General features: G+C 41.9%; 1 protein-coding gene across 2 annotated transcripts in view; it reads left to right on the top strand.

The window, feature by feature from the left end:
* CNTLN (centlein) overlaps positions 1-17,667 on the top strand; it is a 584,642-nt gene that overhangs the window by 228,032 nt on the left and 338,943 nt on the right. For both annotated transcript variants that reach the window (XM_073636639.1, XM_073636630.1), the window contains one exon: positions 5,587-5,712. In XM_073636639.1, coding sequence (XP_073492740.1) covers positions 5,587-5,712 — 126 coding nt within the window. The remainder of the gene's footprint in view (positions 1-5,586; positions 5,713-17,667) is intronic.

Below are 17,667 nucleotides of genomic sequence, written 5' to 3'. Positions count from 1 at the left end.
TTGTTGCCTTTCTCAATGCCTAGAGGGTCTCCTCTCCTGTAAAGAGTCTTTCATAGGGTTACACAAGGACAAGGTTTTCCTGAGGCCTAGAGCCTCTTCTCTCTCCAATGTTATTTCCTCCTTTAACCTTAACTGGTGAAACATCTCAAGCGAATTTCTTTCCGCTATCTTGATGTGGCACGCATTGTGAAAGTCTACCTCCCTGTTACCACTTCTGGCATTCAGATTCTCTTTTTCTCTCTGCTTGTTTCTTGCTCCACCATTGTTGGGTGGATTAGACAAATCGTCATTCAAGTGTATGGCCTGAAGTATGAGTTCGTTCCTTCCCTATTAAAGCAAATTCTATCAAATTGTGCTTTATGGGCTTTTCAGCATCAAGCATCTGGTTCTTGGATTTGCAAGGATGCCACTTTGTCATCTGTTCACATGTCTAAGTTTTAGCAGGTGGATGTTCAGGTCTCTTCTGATAACAGTTTTGGACATAAGGTGCTACAAGTTGTTCCCTGAGCTCTGTCGTCTTGTTTGTTACGTGAGTATACCCCTCAGACTGCATTTAGACACCCAATAGTTAAAGATCAGAGATACTCTGCGTCCTGTACTGTACAACTTATGGGGTGTACACACGGTCGAACTTTTTGGCTACAAAAGTCCGACAGAGGCCAACGGACCAAATCCGACGGACAATCCGATCGTGTGTGGGCTTTCCCGGACTTTCAGCAGACTTTTCCAGTCGCAAATCTGACGGACTTTAGATTTGGAACTTGCTTCAAATCTTTACGTCGTAACTCCGCCGGACCCAGAAATCTGCTCATCTGTATGCTAGTCTGACGGACAAAAACCGACACTAGGGCAGCTATTGGCTACTGGCTATCAACTTCCTTATTTTAGTCCGGTGTACGTCATCACGTACGAATCTGTTGGACTTTGGTGTGATCGTGTGTAGGCAAGTCCGGTCGTTAGAAAGTCTGTTTAAAGTCCGCCGAAAGTCTGTCGGACTTTTGTAGCGAAAAAGTCCGACCGTGTGTATGCCCCATAAGAAAATATGATTTTTGACTTGCTAGTGAGATCCATTTGTGTGAGTATAGTACAGGTCACAGGTGCCTTCCTTCTTTGTGATTTCAATATTGCTTTTTTTTTGTTAGCCCGTGTCCAGTCACCAAACAGTAGCTGGATATTACCAGTGGTTAAAGACTAAAGATCCCTGTACTGTAGTCTTAGAAGCAGAATTTACTGATAAGTCAAAATTCTATTTTAGATAAATTTGTTGTGTTAGGTAATAGCTGTACAGCCTTAAAACAAACCACATGATGGGAAAAAATGCTTTATCCATTTGAAATTCATGGGTGTGTTGGATGCCATGTCCTCTACTGTGTACTTTGGTTCTACCCGGCAACTCCTACATCACTACCATTTTGTAGTCACATAGGGCCAACAAATGGAACTGCAGTGTGCAGTGGAGGACACAGCATCTGACACTTCTGGAAGTTTTGAACACCAGCTTTGTTTGTTGCTTGTAGACAGAACAGTAAGAGAAGAAAAATCTCCTCTGTATGGACAAAGGCAGCTTAAAAAAATCTAACAAAAAATCTTTCGAGTGGGGACACAGAGCGCATGTAAAACCTGGCTTTGGCAAAACTGTTCCCAACCGGTTATCCAAAACCTAAAGAAAAACAAAAAAACAACAACTTTGGTTGAAGTCAGGCTTTGATGCAAAACCTTAATAAAAGATTTATTATTATTTACCATTATGATATATAAACCAAGAAAAACAGGCGCTTCAATCTGCATGTTTGTTATAGGTCATTGGCTTAGAGTAATGAAGCCAGAGGGCTAGCTTGGTAGCCAGGCAGACAGAATTTTTTTAAGAAGCATTCATCGGATGCATCTAAAATAAAATGGGGGGGGGTTTGGGGGAGGTTGGGGGATAAGGTAGAGGGGCTGGCGTGAGTACACCTGTACTGGATCATGAAATTGCGTATGCCAGTACTTGGTGCTTAACCCGTTAGGGTATTGTTGCTGTAACCATAGCTATACAGTATTAAAAGGAAGGTTGGGGGAGGGGAGAGCCCAAAGGGATGGGTTCGGAGAAAGGGGTTACTTTGGGCAACAATAAAGTCTAAAGTTGGTATAATGATAAAATCAATTTTATTTATTCGTCTTATACATAAAGAACACAACTATATTGAAACTATGAATATCAAAAATATAGTGCAATTAGGCCTCGAACAAACCAGACAAGACAGACTTGACAAACAGTACATTAAGAAACATATATTGCTACCCAGTCAGGGCATATTGCATTATGCCACATTGGCCTCGTGGTTTGGTCAATTGATCAAATGGTGGTAGATTATTATCAACCAGAAGTATTGAATATCAATTTAGGATTTAAGCTGTAGTATGGGCCCCTGTGGCAGTATGCAATGGGAGAGTGGTAAGTGCAATGGAAGAAAGACACCTATGCTGTGGTAGAGCAGGATTAGGATTCCTATTGGTATCTATATAGTGGAGGTTTAAGTGTTCCTCAAAGTTAAGTAGGGGGCAGTATGGACAAGTCGTCCTGTAAACGTGCTATCCCCTATAAATTTAGCTGGAAGTCCTTAATCATCCCGCCGAGATGTTAGAAATCCTGATTCAGGCTGGTATCAGGTATGTAGTGGAACCATGAATAATCAGTCAGCAATTAATGAGGTGTTCAGGTGGCGATGCAAGCACTGAGTGGTCTAGTAATGTAATTTAAGATGCAGTTGCAGTTATACTTGGCTATATTGTTTTAGCTGTACATTACCACCATCTTCCGCGCTGCTCCGCTCAGGGGTGCTGTAGTCCGCTGGTCCTAAAAGCCATGGCGTCCGTAGCGTTCCGTATCGAACACGGGATATCCTCAAAGTCCTACAGTGGGTTGCGGTGTCCCGATTGTTGAGTCACTCCTAATTGGCTTGTCCACTGTAATCCCAACCTCAAAGTGGGGGGTTCCCGTAGCTATGAGACGTCTGGCAGGCCTTTTGTTTCCCCTTTTGGAGCTGCGGTCATGTATTCACCATGTCAGCTGACGTCACTGCGCTACCCAGTCCGTGCGCTCAGGGCACTGAGGGAGATGTACAGCAACCAGCTGACATGGTGAATACATGACCGCAGCTCCAAAAGGGGAAACAAAAGGCCTGCCAGACGTCTCATAGCTACGGGAACCCCCCACTTTGAGGTTGGGATTACAGTGGACAAGCCAATTAGGAGTGACTCAACAATCGGGACACCGCAACCCACTGTAGGACTTTGAGGATATCCCGTGTTTGATACGGAACGCTACGGACGCCATGGCTTTTAGGACCAGCGGACTACAGCACCCCTGAGCGGAGCAGCGCGGAAGATGGTGGTAATGTACAGCTAAAACAATATAGCCAAGTATAACTGCAACTGCATCTTAAATTGCATTACTAGACCACTCAGTGCTTGCATCGCCACCTGAACACCTCATTAATTGCTGACTGATTATTCATGGTTCCACTACATACCTGATACCAGCCTGAATCAGGATTTCTAACATCACTGTGGGATGATTAACCTCCCTGGCGGTATGATTATTTCGGATTTTAGGTGCTGAAAGCGGTACAATTATTTTGCATGGAAATTTGGCGTTTTATATTGTAGGTCTGTAAATCTTAACAATAACGCACTTAAATCTGTCCAAACCAGAGTCTAGTAGATATCCCGGGTATGATAAAGTTTGAAACACAAAAACTATAAATAAATAAATAATAATATAAATAATAAATTATAATATAATAAATAAAAATAAATAATTTAAAAAAATAAAAATAAATAGTAATAAAATAAATTTCCCCACGATTCACTATCGCTCAATTCTGCAAGTGTTTTAATTTACTATTGCTGTTTTCTAGCTGGTCTAAAGCCACTTTTGACGTAAAGGGACACTTTTTGGTTGCTATGGACAATCTCCAGTTTCCAGGCAGAAAGAACAGTGTATATTATGTAAAACTGCATGCAGGGCATAGGACAAAGCACTGGGGACAAAAGGGAAGTGAAATCATTTAATACAGTACTGTAATCTGTAAGATTACAGTACTGTATGTGTTATGACTTTTACTTTTTTTTGAATTTGCCGCCAGGCTCCGCCCCCATGCGTCGCGACGCTCGTAGGGAATGGAGCCTGGCACAGAGAGGCTTCGGAGGAGGACACAGCCCGCGGACACTGCGGGGGACATCGCAGGATCCCGGGGACAAGGTAAGTAAGGAGGCACCAGGATCCTGCAATGTAATCCCGAGTGTGGCTCGGGGTTACCGCTAATGTTGCTGAATTTTAACCCCGAGCCACACTCGGGAAAACCGCCAGGGAGGCTACCGACTTCCAACTAAATTTATAGGGGATAGCACGTTTACAGGACGACTTGTCCATACTGCCCCCTACTTAACTTTGAGGAACACTTAAACCTCCACTATATAGATACCAATAGGAATCCTAATCCTGCTCTACTACAACATAGGTGTCTTTCTTCCATTGCACTTACCACTCTCCCATTGCATACTGCCACAGGGGCCCATACTACAGCTTAAATCCTAAATTGATATTCAATACTTCTGGTTGATAATAATCTACCACCATTTGATCAATTGACCAAACCACCAGGCCAATGTGGCATAATGCAATATGCCCTGACTGGGTAGCAATATATGTTTCTTAATGTACTGTTTGTCAAGTCTGTCTTGTCTGGTTTGTTCGAGGCCTAATTGCACTATATTTTTGATATTCATAGTTTCAATATAGTTGTGTTCTTTATGTATAAGACGAATAAATAAAATTGATTTTATCATTATACCAACTTTAGACTTTATTGTTGCCCAAAGTAACCCCTTTCTCCGAACCCATCCCTTTGGGCTCTCCCCTCCCCCAACCTTCCTTTTAATACTTCATCGGATGCAGCCTTAATGTGATTGATTGTAAAGGCAGAAGGTTTTTTATCTTAATGCCTTCTGTGTGCAGCAGCCACCCTAATATCTCTATCCAGCGATGGCCACGAGTCCCTTGGCCTTCTGGGACTCTCCCTTGTGATTGGCTGAGACTTAGCAGCACTGCAATTGGCTCCGGCTGCTGTCAATCAAACTCAGTTAGCCAGTCAGAAGAAGGAGAGAGGGGGCGGAGCCAGGCCGCAGCTCCGTGTCTGTATGGATACACGGAGCTACAGCTCGGCTTGGGTGCCCCCATAGCAAGCTGTTTGCTGTAGGGGCACTCAACAGGAGGTAGGGGCCAGGAGCTCCAGCCAGGGACCTGAGAAGAAGAGGATCTTGCCTGCTCTGTGCAAAACCAACTGCACAAAGCAGGTAAGTAAAACATGTTTGTTATTTTAATAGAAAAAAAATGAGACTTTACAATCACTTTAATTTTCCCTCATTACATGTTTACTTTATGATCAACACTCAATGTACCAAAACACCATTCTGATCAACACATCTACACACAGATTTGGTCAAGCCACACCTCTCTTAGGGCTCCTCTGCTGAATAAGGCATTGTTGAATTAAGATATTCAGTTGCTGGATCACTTTTATTAAGGATGTATTTATCTGACAGAGAGAAGGCTCATAGAAAGAAACTTGTTCGTGCAGATCCCTCCGAGCTCAGACACGAAGACTCAGATGCTGTATGGAATGAACTTGCACACTTTAAAAGGGAAAACAAGAAGCTGTTGGTGGATAGGTAGGTATTTGTTTTATTCTGTACAATTTTGTTACAACATTTACCTTTTCACTGGCAGATAGTGGTCACAACAAAGTTTTTAGATTATCGGTTACAGTCAATATTTTCATTCTCCATCAGCTGGGGCAGCTGAGATATTTGTATTATGATACTATTACCCTAGGTTTAAACAAGTGCACTCTTTTACACTGTAAAATAATGCAGATTTATTAAAACCTTTTTTTTTTACTTTGAGTGTGTAGTCTACCATGGACCACACACTTTTAAAGAGTATCAAAAGTCAAAACTTTTTATTTTAATCATACAATTCAGGACCCAGGATTCTTAGACCATGGGTTATATGTCATTACCTTCAGGTGATTGGACACCTTTCTTTTTCCTTTTTTTTTTTTTTTTTTTTTTTTTTAACTTTTCATCATTTTTCCTCCTTTTTTTTTTTTTTTTTTTTTCTTTTACTAATGCTTCTATCAAGATCTGACTACTTATCGCCCAATGGCTCACTAGTAATTTCTGGATCAGTTACCCCTACAGAATTGTACCAAGACCCTGTAACAGCAAGGCCAGCCTGTAATGTTTGCTTTGTACATGGAGCAATGTGTGAGTGTATACATACCCAGGGCCTTGGTCCATTTCTATGGTATCCAGATCCTGAAAACACCTTTTGGGGTTATGCCCACCGTGACAGGTAAAGCCTAGATTCTGACAGGGCCGGCGGTGTAGACAAAGTAAAATAAGATTTTCCTGTACTTTTACCTACTGGTTCCTGTCTACACATATTTTGTTAGATTATTCCCTGAATAGGTAGTAGCCATTACACCATATCCGTTTATCCTGCAAGACACACTACAGTGCCAAGCACGCAAGTGGTTTGATTACCACAAGTTATGGGAGTAATCTACTCTTGTGTGCTTTTACCCTGATTATTATTGTCTTGTTTACTCAGCCTTATAGATAACATCATTATAACATTTACCTATTAAAAAATGTGTGGTCTTTTCTTCCACCTTATTAGCAGACATACCTCTCTGGCTAGTGAAGTAGTGCTCATAAGAGGACTTACCGCCACCATTTCTCCTGATGACACAGTGCGAGAGAGACACACACACTCTCTCTTTTGAGCGCAAAAAAAGAATGTTCTTAGCCTCTCTCTATTCTGGATCAAGCCAAGTGGTCCTTATATAATGATTGGCCCAACTCAGAGAGGTATGGGAAGAGATGGATTGTTCTGGCTCTTTTGAGAGCTTTGGCTCCCTGCATTCTACCTAAAGCCGCCCTCCTCTTCTTTCGCTGCATAGGGAAAAAGTCACCATGGTAACTAAAAATAATCCCCTGGCAACCATGTCACCCTGCCCAAAGGCATCTGTAGGCTCTAACACCCAGGTCTCAGGCCTGTGACACCTCTGTGCTTGGTGGTGTAGTGTTAATAATTGTCAGTATAACTGCTAGGCATAGTTGTAATCAGTAGTCACAGATGTCCTCCTTGGACACCTACTTGTCAGATGGGAGGATACTGCAGTCTGCCTCTGCTTTCACTGCTCTGTTATGTAAAACTGCACCTCTCAGGGGTAGCCGGAAAACACTGGTGTCCTGTCTTTTTGTTTAGTGATTACCACAATGGTTTTCCACTATAAGACAATAGGGGCTTTATATACAGTACTGTGCAAAAGTCTTAGGCGTGTGGGAAAAAAATGTAAATTAAGAATGCTTTTAGAAATAAAGTTTTAATAATATATGGAAAGTAAATGAACAGAAGAGAAACTAAAATTAATATTTGGTGTGACTACCCTTTGCCTTCAGAATGGCATCTATTCTTCAATTCTTCTAGGTACTCTGACACACAGTTTTTAAAGCAACTCTGCAGGTAGGTTTTTCAAACATCTTGAACAACTAACCACAGATCTTCTGTGGATATAGGCTTCCTCGGATCCTTCTGTTTCTTCATGTAATCTCAAACAGACTCTATGATGTTGAGATCAGGGCTCTTTGGGGGCCAAACCATTGCTTCCAGGACTCCTTGTTCTTCTTTACACTGAAGATGGTTCTTATTGATATTGGCTGCATGTTTAGGGTCATCCTAATGCAGAATACAGTTGGGGCCAATCACACGCCTCCCTGATGGTATGGCATGATGGATAAGTATCTGCCTGTATTTCTCAGCATTGAGGACACCATTGATCATGACCAAATCTCTATTTGCAGAAATGCAGCTCCAAACTTGCAAGGATCCTCCACCATTAATCACTGTTGCCTGCAAACACTCATTATTGTGCCGCCCTTTGCAAATAAATTGCCTTTTGTTACAGGCAGATATTTAAGATTTTGACTCATCAGTCCAGAGCACCTGCTGCCATTTTTCTGCACCCCAGTTCCTATGTTTTCGTGCATAGTTTAGTCACTTAGCCTTGTTTCCATGTCCTGTGCATAAAAACATAGGAACTGGGGTGCAGAAAAATGGCAGCAGGTGCTCTGGGCTGATGATTTAAAATTTTAAATATTTGGCTGTAGCAAAAGGCAGTTTGCTCACGAAGGGATGGAGAGCGTTAAAAAAAAAAAAATAAGTGTCTGCAGGCAACAATAAGCATGGTGGAGATTCCTTGCAAGATTGGTGCTGCATTTCTGCAAATGGAGTTGGAGATTTGGTCAGGATCAATGGTGTCCTCAATGATGAGAAATACAGGCAGATACTTATTATTATTATACAGGATTTATATAACGCCAACAGTTTACACAGCGCTTTACAACTTGAGGGTAGACAGTACAAATACAATACACTTTAATACAGTAGGAATCAGAAGGCCCTGCTCCTTAGAGCTTACAATCTTGTATCAAGAAATACAAGAGGTAATAACTGTGGGGGATGTGCTGATGGAGAAAATAAATGTACAGTTATTACGTGGGGCCACCTAGGCTTCTCTAAAGAGATGAGTGTTCAGGGATCATCTGAAAGTGGACAAAGCAGGAGAAAGCAGGACAGAGTAGGGTAGAGCATTCCAGAGGATGGGAGAGGCTCTGGAGAAGTCCTGGAGGTGAGCATGGGATGAGGTGACAAGGAAGCTAGAGAGCAGGAGGTCTTGGGAGGAGCGAAGAGAATGATTTGGTTGGTATTTTGAGACCAGGTTAGTGATGTAGCTGGGGGCCAGGTTGTGGATAGTTTTGTAAGTTATTGTTAGTATCTTGAATTTAATTTGTTGGTGGATTGGCAGCCAATGGAGGGATTGGCAGAGGTGTGTAGCAAACGCTGAGCGGTTTGTAAGGTAGATGAGCCTAGCAGCAGTGTTCATGATGGACTGAAGGCGGGATAGCCTATTTAGAGGTAAGCCATTGAGGAGGAACTTGCAGTAGTCAAGGCGAGAGATGACCAGGGAGTGGATTAGAAGCTTTGTGGTGACATTCGTTAGGAAGGGGTGTATCTTGGAGATGTTGCGAAGGTTGAGACGGCAAGCTTTGGATAGCGATTGGATGTGGGGCTGAAAGGATAGTTCAGAGTCCAGGATTACATCTAGGATCTTAGCGTGGGGGGATGGGTTGATAGTTGAGCCGTTGATTTTGACAGAGAAATCAGGGGAAGTGGCACGTGGGGGAGGAAATCTCACAAGCTCGGTTTTGGATAAGTTAAGTTTGAGGAGGTGATGTGACATCCAGTCTGTTTAGTAAGTTGGTGATGCGTGAGGACACTGATGGGGAGAGCTGAGGGGTGGAGAGATAGATTGGGGTGCCATCAGCGAAGAGATGATATTGAAAGCCATGGAAGGCAATCAACTGACCCAGGGAGGTGGTGTAGATTGAGAAAACTAGAGGTCCAAGAACCAGAACCTTGGGGGACCCTGACAGAGAAAAGAAGAGGAGAGGAGGAAGCAGAGTTGTATGTGACACTGAAGGAACGGTGGGATTTTTTTTTTTATCCGTCATGTCATACCATCAGGGCGGGGTCTGATAGGCCCCAAATTTATTCTGCTGCAGGACAACGATCCCAAGCATTCAGTCAAGAGTCAACCTTTGCACAATTTTGTATATGCAAGGCAGTAAGAACGAACATTGCCAGATCAAAACCTCATTGTTGCTGGCTCCTAGATTTCAGAAACATTTTTTTCAGACCTGACAGTTGGTTTGCATGACAGTTCTTTTGACATATAAAGACAAAGGATTGTGATCTTATTTGACACACCAGGAGAACACTATGGTACAGACCCTGTTCACATAATCCACAATGGTAATGTTCAACTGCTTTCAATTACTTATCCTAAACATCATTGTGGGATATTCTAGAGCTAGAGTGTAATGTAGATGTCTGCCTCCTTCACCCCCAAAGAATTGGAGATTTTATGTTCATGTGTTTGTTAGCCACCCTCTGTTAAAGTGTGTGCATGTCTTTTTGCTGGTGCATATCCTAGAAATGTACAGTCGTAAATAAATACAGGGGTGAAGCCTTTAAAACACTTTTTTTTATACCAAACACTTTGATAACAACTTAAAATGACCCTGTCACTAGAGAAACTTGAAACAAAGCCAGCTTGTAAAAGAAGGTTTATGCTTACCTTTCTGACTGGAGAGGTGTTAAATATTTGTTTTTCAAGTGCCCCAGGTTCTACTACTACTACAAAATACTTATAGCTGTATCCGATGGCATCACTGCTGGGCTCTGGTGTTGCTTCTCCTCCATCCCTATATATCACATAGTAGTAAGGAAGTTGAATGGCGAGTAGAGAAACTGCATTCTGCAGAGAGATACACAGGGGAAGTCAAGAGCTTTTCAAGAGGGGCTATAGACGGCAGCACCAATCATTCGGGAAAACCCCGGCAACACTAATCATTGTGTTCTGCCAGCAGGGGAGGCTCCCTGCCCACAGAAGACAATAGCATTGCTGGATGGCCTTCCCCATCAACATGTACTGTGTTGATGGGAGAATCAAGCAATTTTCTTTTCTTCCTACTGTGGTGGAAGGAGAGAAAATTGCATAATCTGTGGCCTACCTTAGAGTCATGTTACTATTTGCAGTCAGTACAATGTTGTTTACAAGTGATTCATTAATGTCACAACAGTTCGCTAAATAATTTGTGGAAAATACTAGTCCTAATCATTATTTCTTGTCTTTTAGAACACCTGCTCTGTACACACGACCGGTTTTGCCGTCGGAATAAACTGTGAAGGTTTCTCCGACGGAATTCCATTCAAGCGGTCTTGCCTACACACGGTCAAACCAAAGTCCGACCGTCAAGGACGCGGTGACATACAACACGTATGACGGGACTAGAAAAAGGAAGTTCAATAGCCAGTAGCTTCCATCTCGTACTTGCTTCAGAGCATGCGTCGTTTTTGGTCCGTCGGAACAGCATACAGACGAGCGGTTTTCCCGATTAGGAATTGGTTCTGTCAGAAATATTTAGAACATGTTCTATTTCTATGTCCGTCAGAATGAAAAAGGAAAAAAGGATAACACCTCAAAAAATTGGTGGGACTTTGAAGGCAACGAAGTAGTAAAAAACAATTTTATTGGTACAAATATAAAAAAAATCTAATACAGTTCACATATGACAATAGAGAATAAAAAATATGAATATACTGATGTAGAGTTCGAATGTATATTCGTGTAGTCTTCCACCCTGGGCCTACGCGTTTCGGGACTACCTAGAGAGTCCCTTCATCAAGGGCAACTTGTAGGAAGAATCACACTGCATAACAGGATGTAAATTAGAATAATTAGGAATCATATGTATAAAACAAATTGCTTGTATCCTAGACCATTCTGCCTAGTTAGACATCAAAAAATTACAGCATACCCAAGCATATTCAATAAAAGAAGCTCACTGCCAGATCCCGCAGGTGAGTCCGTCAGGAATGCCCCGAAAATCCAAAGGAGTATCGGGCGTATGGCTGGCCCTGCCTTATCCACACTGGTCCCCCCGTATGACGCCAGAGGAGTGAAGCTCAGCAGGGGTTGGCACTATCTTAAAAAAGAACACAAATTGGATAGAACCCAAAGGGGTATCTAAAATAAAAAAAAAAAAAAAAAGAGAGAAGAAAAACCAAATGGGCTAGAGTATCTATCTGCATGAAAGATAAACCATATAGTAACAACCAACACAGCGTGGACACAGAGCCACATATCCACCATGTGGATCCGTGTCCAAGCAGAGCATAAATGTAAATTAGTATGCATGGCTTACCCCAATAGTGGCACGGAGCCTAGGTTAACAGGAAGGATAGAGTAGGGACCCAAGAATCCAAAGGAGAAACAGAGGACCCCTATGCACACAGACAACTCCAAGGGTTCGTAATTAGTAGGAGGCTTCCTAAGAGGACAAAGTCTGTAAAATGTAACAAGGAGAGCTGGTCACAACAACAGAAAAAGCCCTCCATGTGTAGCAATACATAATAAATATTGCAAGGAAAGGCAATCAAAAACAGGCAACACATCAAGCCTTCAATAGATTGCAGCTCCATAAACGAGGAGAATAAAGAGAGACATTACCATCTAAGACCCGGAGCTGTATGTCTGTGCATTCAGGGAGCTCATGCTCATCCAGCCGGTAGACGCCGCCGCCGCCGAGCAGGACAGTGTCACTGTTTCGATATACGGCGGCTTGATATAGGGTTAGGGGAAGGCAATCAGGTGTGGCGCTAATAGACGTGCCGGTCCCGCGCGTTGTTACGCTGTTCCGTCAGGAAGGGGAAGGAGAGGGGAGCCATGGCAACAGCGGAGGAGTGTCGTGTTGATCACGGCGTCCGTCAGAATTTTCTAAAAAAAAAAAAAAGTCCGATGAGGCATACACCCGATCGGAATATAATGCTTCCGTCGGAAATTCTGCTCGTGTGTACGCGGCATAACAGTTTGCAACTATGGCATTTACCAAATGTTTAGGACCACCGTTTGGACCATACCCAACTCGGGCTTGAGTCTTATGCTAGGTTTCATATGCAGTGCAAATTCAGTAAATCTTTACAAAGTACCAGATAGGTAAATTAAAGCCAGACTGAACCTTTATTTTAAATCTGCAAACTACATTCTAGGTACATCAAAATTAAAGGGTGTTTAATGTTGTACATTTTGTTTTCTTTCTGAAGTAGCCACAACCTGAGTAGGAAAGCCTAACCCATGCCTGCATGGTCAAGTGTTGAACCCTCACATTCTGTGGGGAAGCAGAGATTCCATTGCAGTGGTCTGCCACACTCCATACAGAGTCAGGCCTAGAGCTTTTTAATCAAGTGCATGCTCCCTGCTGATTGGAGAGTTCTAATGCTGGCCATACATTATACTTTTTTTTTTTTTTTTACAATTTTCTTTTTCCTTTAGATTTACCAAAACCATATAATATGAGGTCAAACCTAAACACTTTCAATTTGTATGCAATCAGGCAGGCCCTTGCACTACATAGTTGAAGGTAATTCTAAAGGAAATTGTATAATGTATGGCCAGCCTAACTCTGACTCAGCAGGGGTGTGTCAGACCTCTGCAAAGAGATCACTGCTTCCACATGGAGTGCAAGGGTCACACTCTGCAATTGCTGGTAGGGGACAGGTTTTCCTACTGAGGCTATCGCTATTGTTTAAAGAAATCAAACTATAAGACTTTTGTTTTGAAGCACCTGGAATTCGTTTAGCTGGTTTAAAATAAAAGTTCCCTTGGATTTAATCACTAATTTCTTAAAATAGTTAGCAATACAAACTTTTTTAAAATTTATTTTTATGTTTGTAAAGTTGCCATTTGATTTTTATACACTGATGAACAGCCCTGTCTTTAGAATCCCCAGTATGCTTTCCATTTAAGAAAACATTACAGGTAGCAATTCCTATGTATACGCAATGTTTTTTAAACACCACATGCCCATGATCATGTGTCATTATGCAGGTGTTTGTATCCCAATTGCATTCATGATTTTAACATTGTAGCCATAACATAAATACATCCTATGTGTCATGAGCTATGCATTAATTTGGATTCCATAAATTCTTTGAATATGGCCATTGTCAGATAGACTTTTTTTCATAATTGAAACATATGCAATAAAGTTTAGATTTTTTAATTTTTTTCTGGCCATCGACACATATGGCAACTCGATAGCCAATATAATACCACAAAATTCAGGGATTGTGTTAATTAATGTGGCTCTCATCTGTTGGAGGTGTCGCTCTTCATTAGCCTGTATTTTACACACTGCCTTGCTTCATTTCGGGAATGAGGTGGTGAGGGGATAACCTAGGCAGCCATGCTCGTTTGATCTCCCTGATACATACGCAATGTAGAATGCCTCAGCTCTCTTGGTTCCCTGCCCTGCTAATCCCAGCTGAGCTCATTATAATGTTGCCTCACTGCTACTCTCCGAGCCAGATCTGTCCAAGCTAATTACTGCTACCAGCAGAGCTGCCTGTTAAGGGCCTGGTGTGGATCTGCTAACATGGTCCTTGGTAGTGACCTGTAGAAAGCACAGGGGAATTTGCTTTCTTTCTTGCTGCGTACTGCCTGTCCTCTGGGCTTAGCTCTTATCCCTATCACACAGATGTCTTCGCTGCAGTCAGAGGAAAAGTTGGTGAAGAAAACTCATATTTGAGAAAACATGTTGCTACTGCTTTGATCTTCCGTAAATAGAAAGGTATGAAGCTCAGCTTGGAAAAATGAGATATCTTCTTGGTTTAAAGAACGTAAACAGGAAACAATTTTCCCTGTAGGTGTTGGTTAAACAGCTTCCTAATATTTTTTTCTTTAATGCTTTTATTAATATTTACATTATTGCATAGACCCTTTGCTTAGGCCATATTATTTCTACCATTGTTCTAGTAGTAATATTTCAATCTGCGTAAGTTCTTTGTCAGTGTACAGGTAATGTAGGTAAAATGCTGCTTTACAGAGTCCATTGGATTTAGTTAAAAGTGAAGTTATAAAGGTATAAAAAATAATTTAAAGTATCCCATGCAAGTTTTTGGCCCTTGACCCCTCACATGTTGTTACTTTATTAATCGTGAGTCAAAGAAAGTGAAGAATGCTTTTCAATTTTTATTATTATAAACCTGGGGAAATGCAGACAGATGAAAAATTAGGTTTAAAATAAAGCCATATCCTAGTGTTACCCGTGTCTTATATTTAAGATTTAATATCTCTTAGATATGATTTGGGTTAAATGAGAGTTCTTTGACCATGAGTGAAAGCTTTAACACAATAACAACCTTTATTGGTGAGTAGTTGAAAGTCTATCTAATACACAACCATCTATCTATAGTCTACACCAAGGAAGAAAATATTAGGTTCAAATAAGAGAATTACATGAAGGAATACAGAGTATATTCCTTAAAAAAATTAATCTTCAAACATATTTTGTTACAAGTAAAATGCAGACATTTCCTATAATTACCCTTTCCACCAAGGTTCCATTCTGATGGCTGCTGTCCCATAAAGTGTGTTTCCCTCCCATCTAGTGTATGTAAATCCTTACAGGCTGATGCCTCATTGGTTGGCATAGCGTGGCTCTGATTGGTGAACTTCCCTATTGCTGGTTAAGGACTCGCTGCGTCTCCAATCCCTATAGTTTGCATAAGTCAGCCCCCTTTAATGCAAATCCTTGTGACTATTCTCAGCAGGAGATTAACTTGAATGTTCCCGGGAAGTTAAGTATTGATTCCAGGTTGGCCTCCCTTCATTGCATATCCCAGCATGGGATCCTTTGAAATGAGTATGTGTAAAACAATGAGGTTTGGATCCCATTGTTTGTATAGACAAGCCTGGGCACCGACTTGTCTGGTCTTACCAGAGTTATATGTGAAGATAATATGTTCAGGCCTGCATAGATACAATCTAAATGAAATATATTCCTAATTACAATATTTTACAGTTATTAATGGGGATTTCACATAAACTCATAAGGCAACACTAGCTTATGGAAATTCAATTTTTTGCACCTTAGACCTCATTCTATAATTTAAACAAGAAAATGCCCCATTAGATAGCTATATTATAGTTGTATTATAATTGGGACCCATTCTTGAGGGTGGGTCAAGAATTGACAAGAGGCCTTGGTGTATGTGGAAGAGTCAGTGAGGATGTGTGTGTGTGGTAGCAGACAAGACCCCCTTTCTTTGCCTTGTCCATCTCTCTCCCTATTGTTTTACCGTATTTGCTTATCTGTAACTGTAGTGTATTTATTTCCCTATTGTAAATACATCCAACCCTTATTTTAAGAGTTAGTCTTCCTTAATTAGAATCGTGACACCCCAAATCAAAGCACATTTTATATGTACACTCACATCAGTCTCTGCCCTCAAGGAGCTTACAATCTAAGGTCCCTAATTCACATTCATACATACTAGGGCTAATTTAGACAAGAGCCAAATACCTACCAGCGTGTCTTTGTCATCTCTCTTGCTTTAGAAAAGCAAAGAATTTTTTAATTTTTTTTGGGGGGGGGGGGATTTTTTCTTTAGATTTGTTTTTTAGCAAGTTTCTTGAGCTGCTGCTGAGCTACTAAAGCTCAGGGCAAAGACTGCTGGGTAGAGTTGTCTCCTACCACCTTACCTATCTGCTGAGAAACTGCCAGGCAGACGCAAAAGATGTGGCAGGTCAGAGCCTTTGCCCTTTATGGGAGTTTAGATGTGCTGGACACAAGGTCCATTAGGGGTTAATTTGGGAAGCTCTGACTGCAGCTTGTTTGGTTGTAGCATGCGGTGGTAGACAATACTGCTTTGTTTGTTTTTTTGTTTCCATTTAGTGCTGTTGTTTTGCTAGGCTTTTGGTCCAGGTCACCCAGTTGAGTCTACACAGCCCCCTTCCTGTTGGGACTTACTGCGCATGCACCATCTTTCAACGCAAGCAGGTCCACTTCACTGCTCCCTACCTCTCATTCAGCATACAGCTCAGCGTTCTTCTGAGACATTCAAAGGCTCCCTGCTGTCTACAGTCACTGCTCATGAAAGGCTTAACACCACCTGCTCTGCAGTGCATGGTTATAGGTACCCTGGTAGGACATTCCTCACATTCTGTGGTGGAACATGGGCGCAAAGGGGGTGGATTGGCTTATGCTCCACTCATGGTTCAGAATTGGGTCTGCAGGATTTCCCCTGATTCTACAAGGCTGGACCATTGTCCCTCTATTGAGTTGCTAACCTCTTCCTTCTTACCAGCTTTAGGGGCGCCTACTTACTCTTACTTAGGGAGAGTGAAATTTTTACCCACTATGTCTAAATTTATGGGGAAACATTTAGTCCCTATTTGAGGCCACGGGGACCACAAGTGAATCCCCCTTATTCTCTCCCTCAAAATCCAACTCTGATCTTCCTCTGTCTGCTTCTGGTATTCCTTAGGAATACCCATCCAAGTCAAAGGAGTTGGTACATGAGGTGGTTCAATTCACTGATAGATCTCCCAAATTTAAGACTACTGTTCTGTCCTTATTGATGTAGTATACACATGCTTTGACCTAGAACAGCCTGTGTCAGCCTTGCTAAAGCTTACCAGCCTGGGTTCCCTAAGAACTCAGTTTGCAAAAACCTTCCCTGTAAACTCACTTTTACAGTCTTTTTTTTACAATGACTGGCCTCATCCTAAAGAAATCATCTCTCTCGTGTGTTTTGCTCAGCCATAATCCTATTGGAGATGGGTTCCTGAAGCAGTGGGTTGTGCTGGTTGTAGAACAGGTTATTTCCTGTGTTAACAAGCCCTTAACGATCCCTGAGGATGTTCCAGTATTCCATGAATTTGTGAATAAAAGGTTAGAAGCCCTTTCCAGACCCTTACTTTTTGTTGCAACCTGCCTTTGAGACCACGTCCATCTGCCAGACCTCAGCTATCTTGGCCAAGCCTATGACTCAATACCCTTGGCCATATTAAAGGATTCTTCTGTCCTCCAATAGCTTTTGCCTGTGGCACTGTGCTTTGTGTTGATGGGTTATTGGATACACTTTGCCAGGTGTCGAGGATGTGTCTCATTTCGGTACATGGATCCTTGTACAGACAGTGTCATGTGCAGATG

The sequence above is a fragment of the Aquarana catesbeiana genome, linkage group LG01, assembly GCF_042186555.1.
Source record: "Aquarana catesbeiana isolate 2022-GZ linkage group LG01, ASM4218655v1, whole genome shotgun sequence".
Taxonomy (NCBI): Eukaryota; Metazoa; Chordata; class Amphibia; order Anura; family Ranidae; genus Aquarana; species Aquarana catesbeiana.
This window is presented reverse-complemented; position numbering and strand designations above follow the sequence as displayed.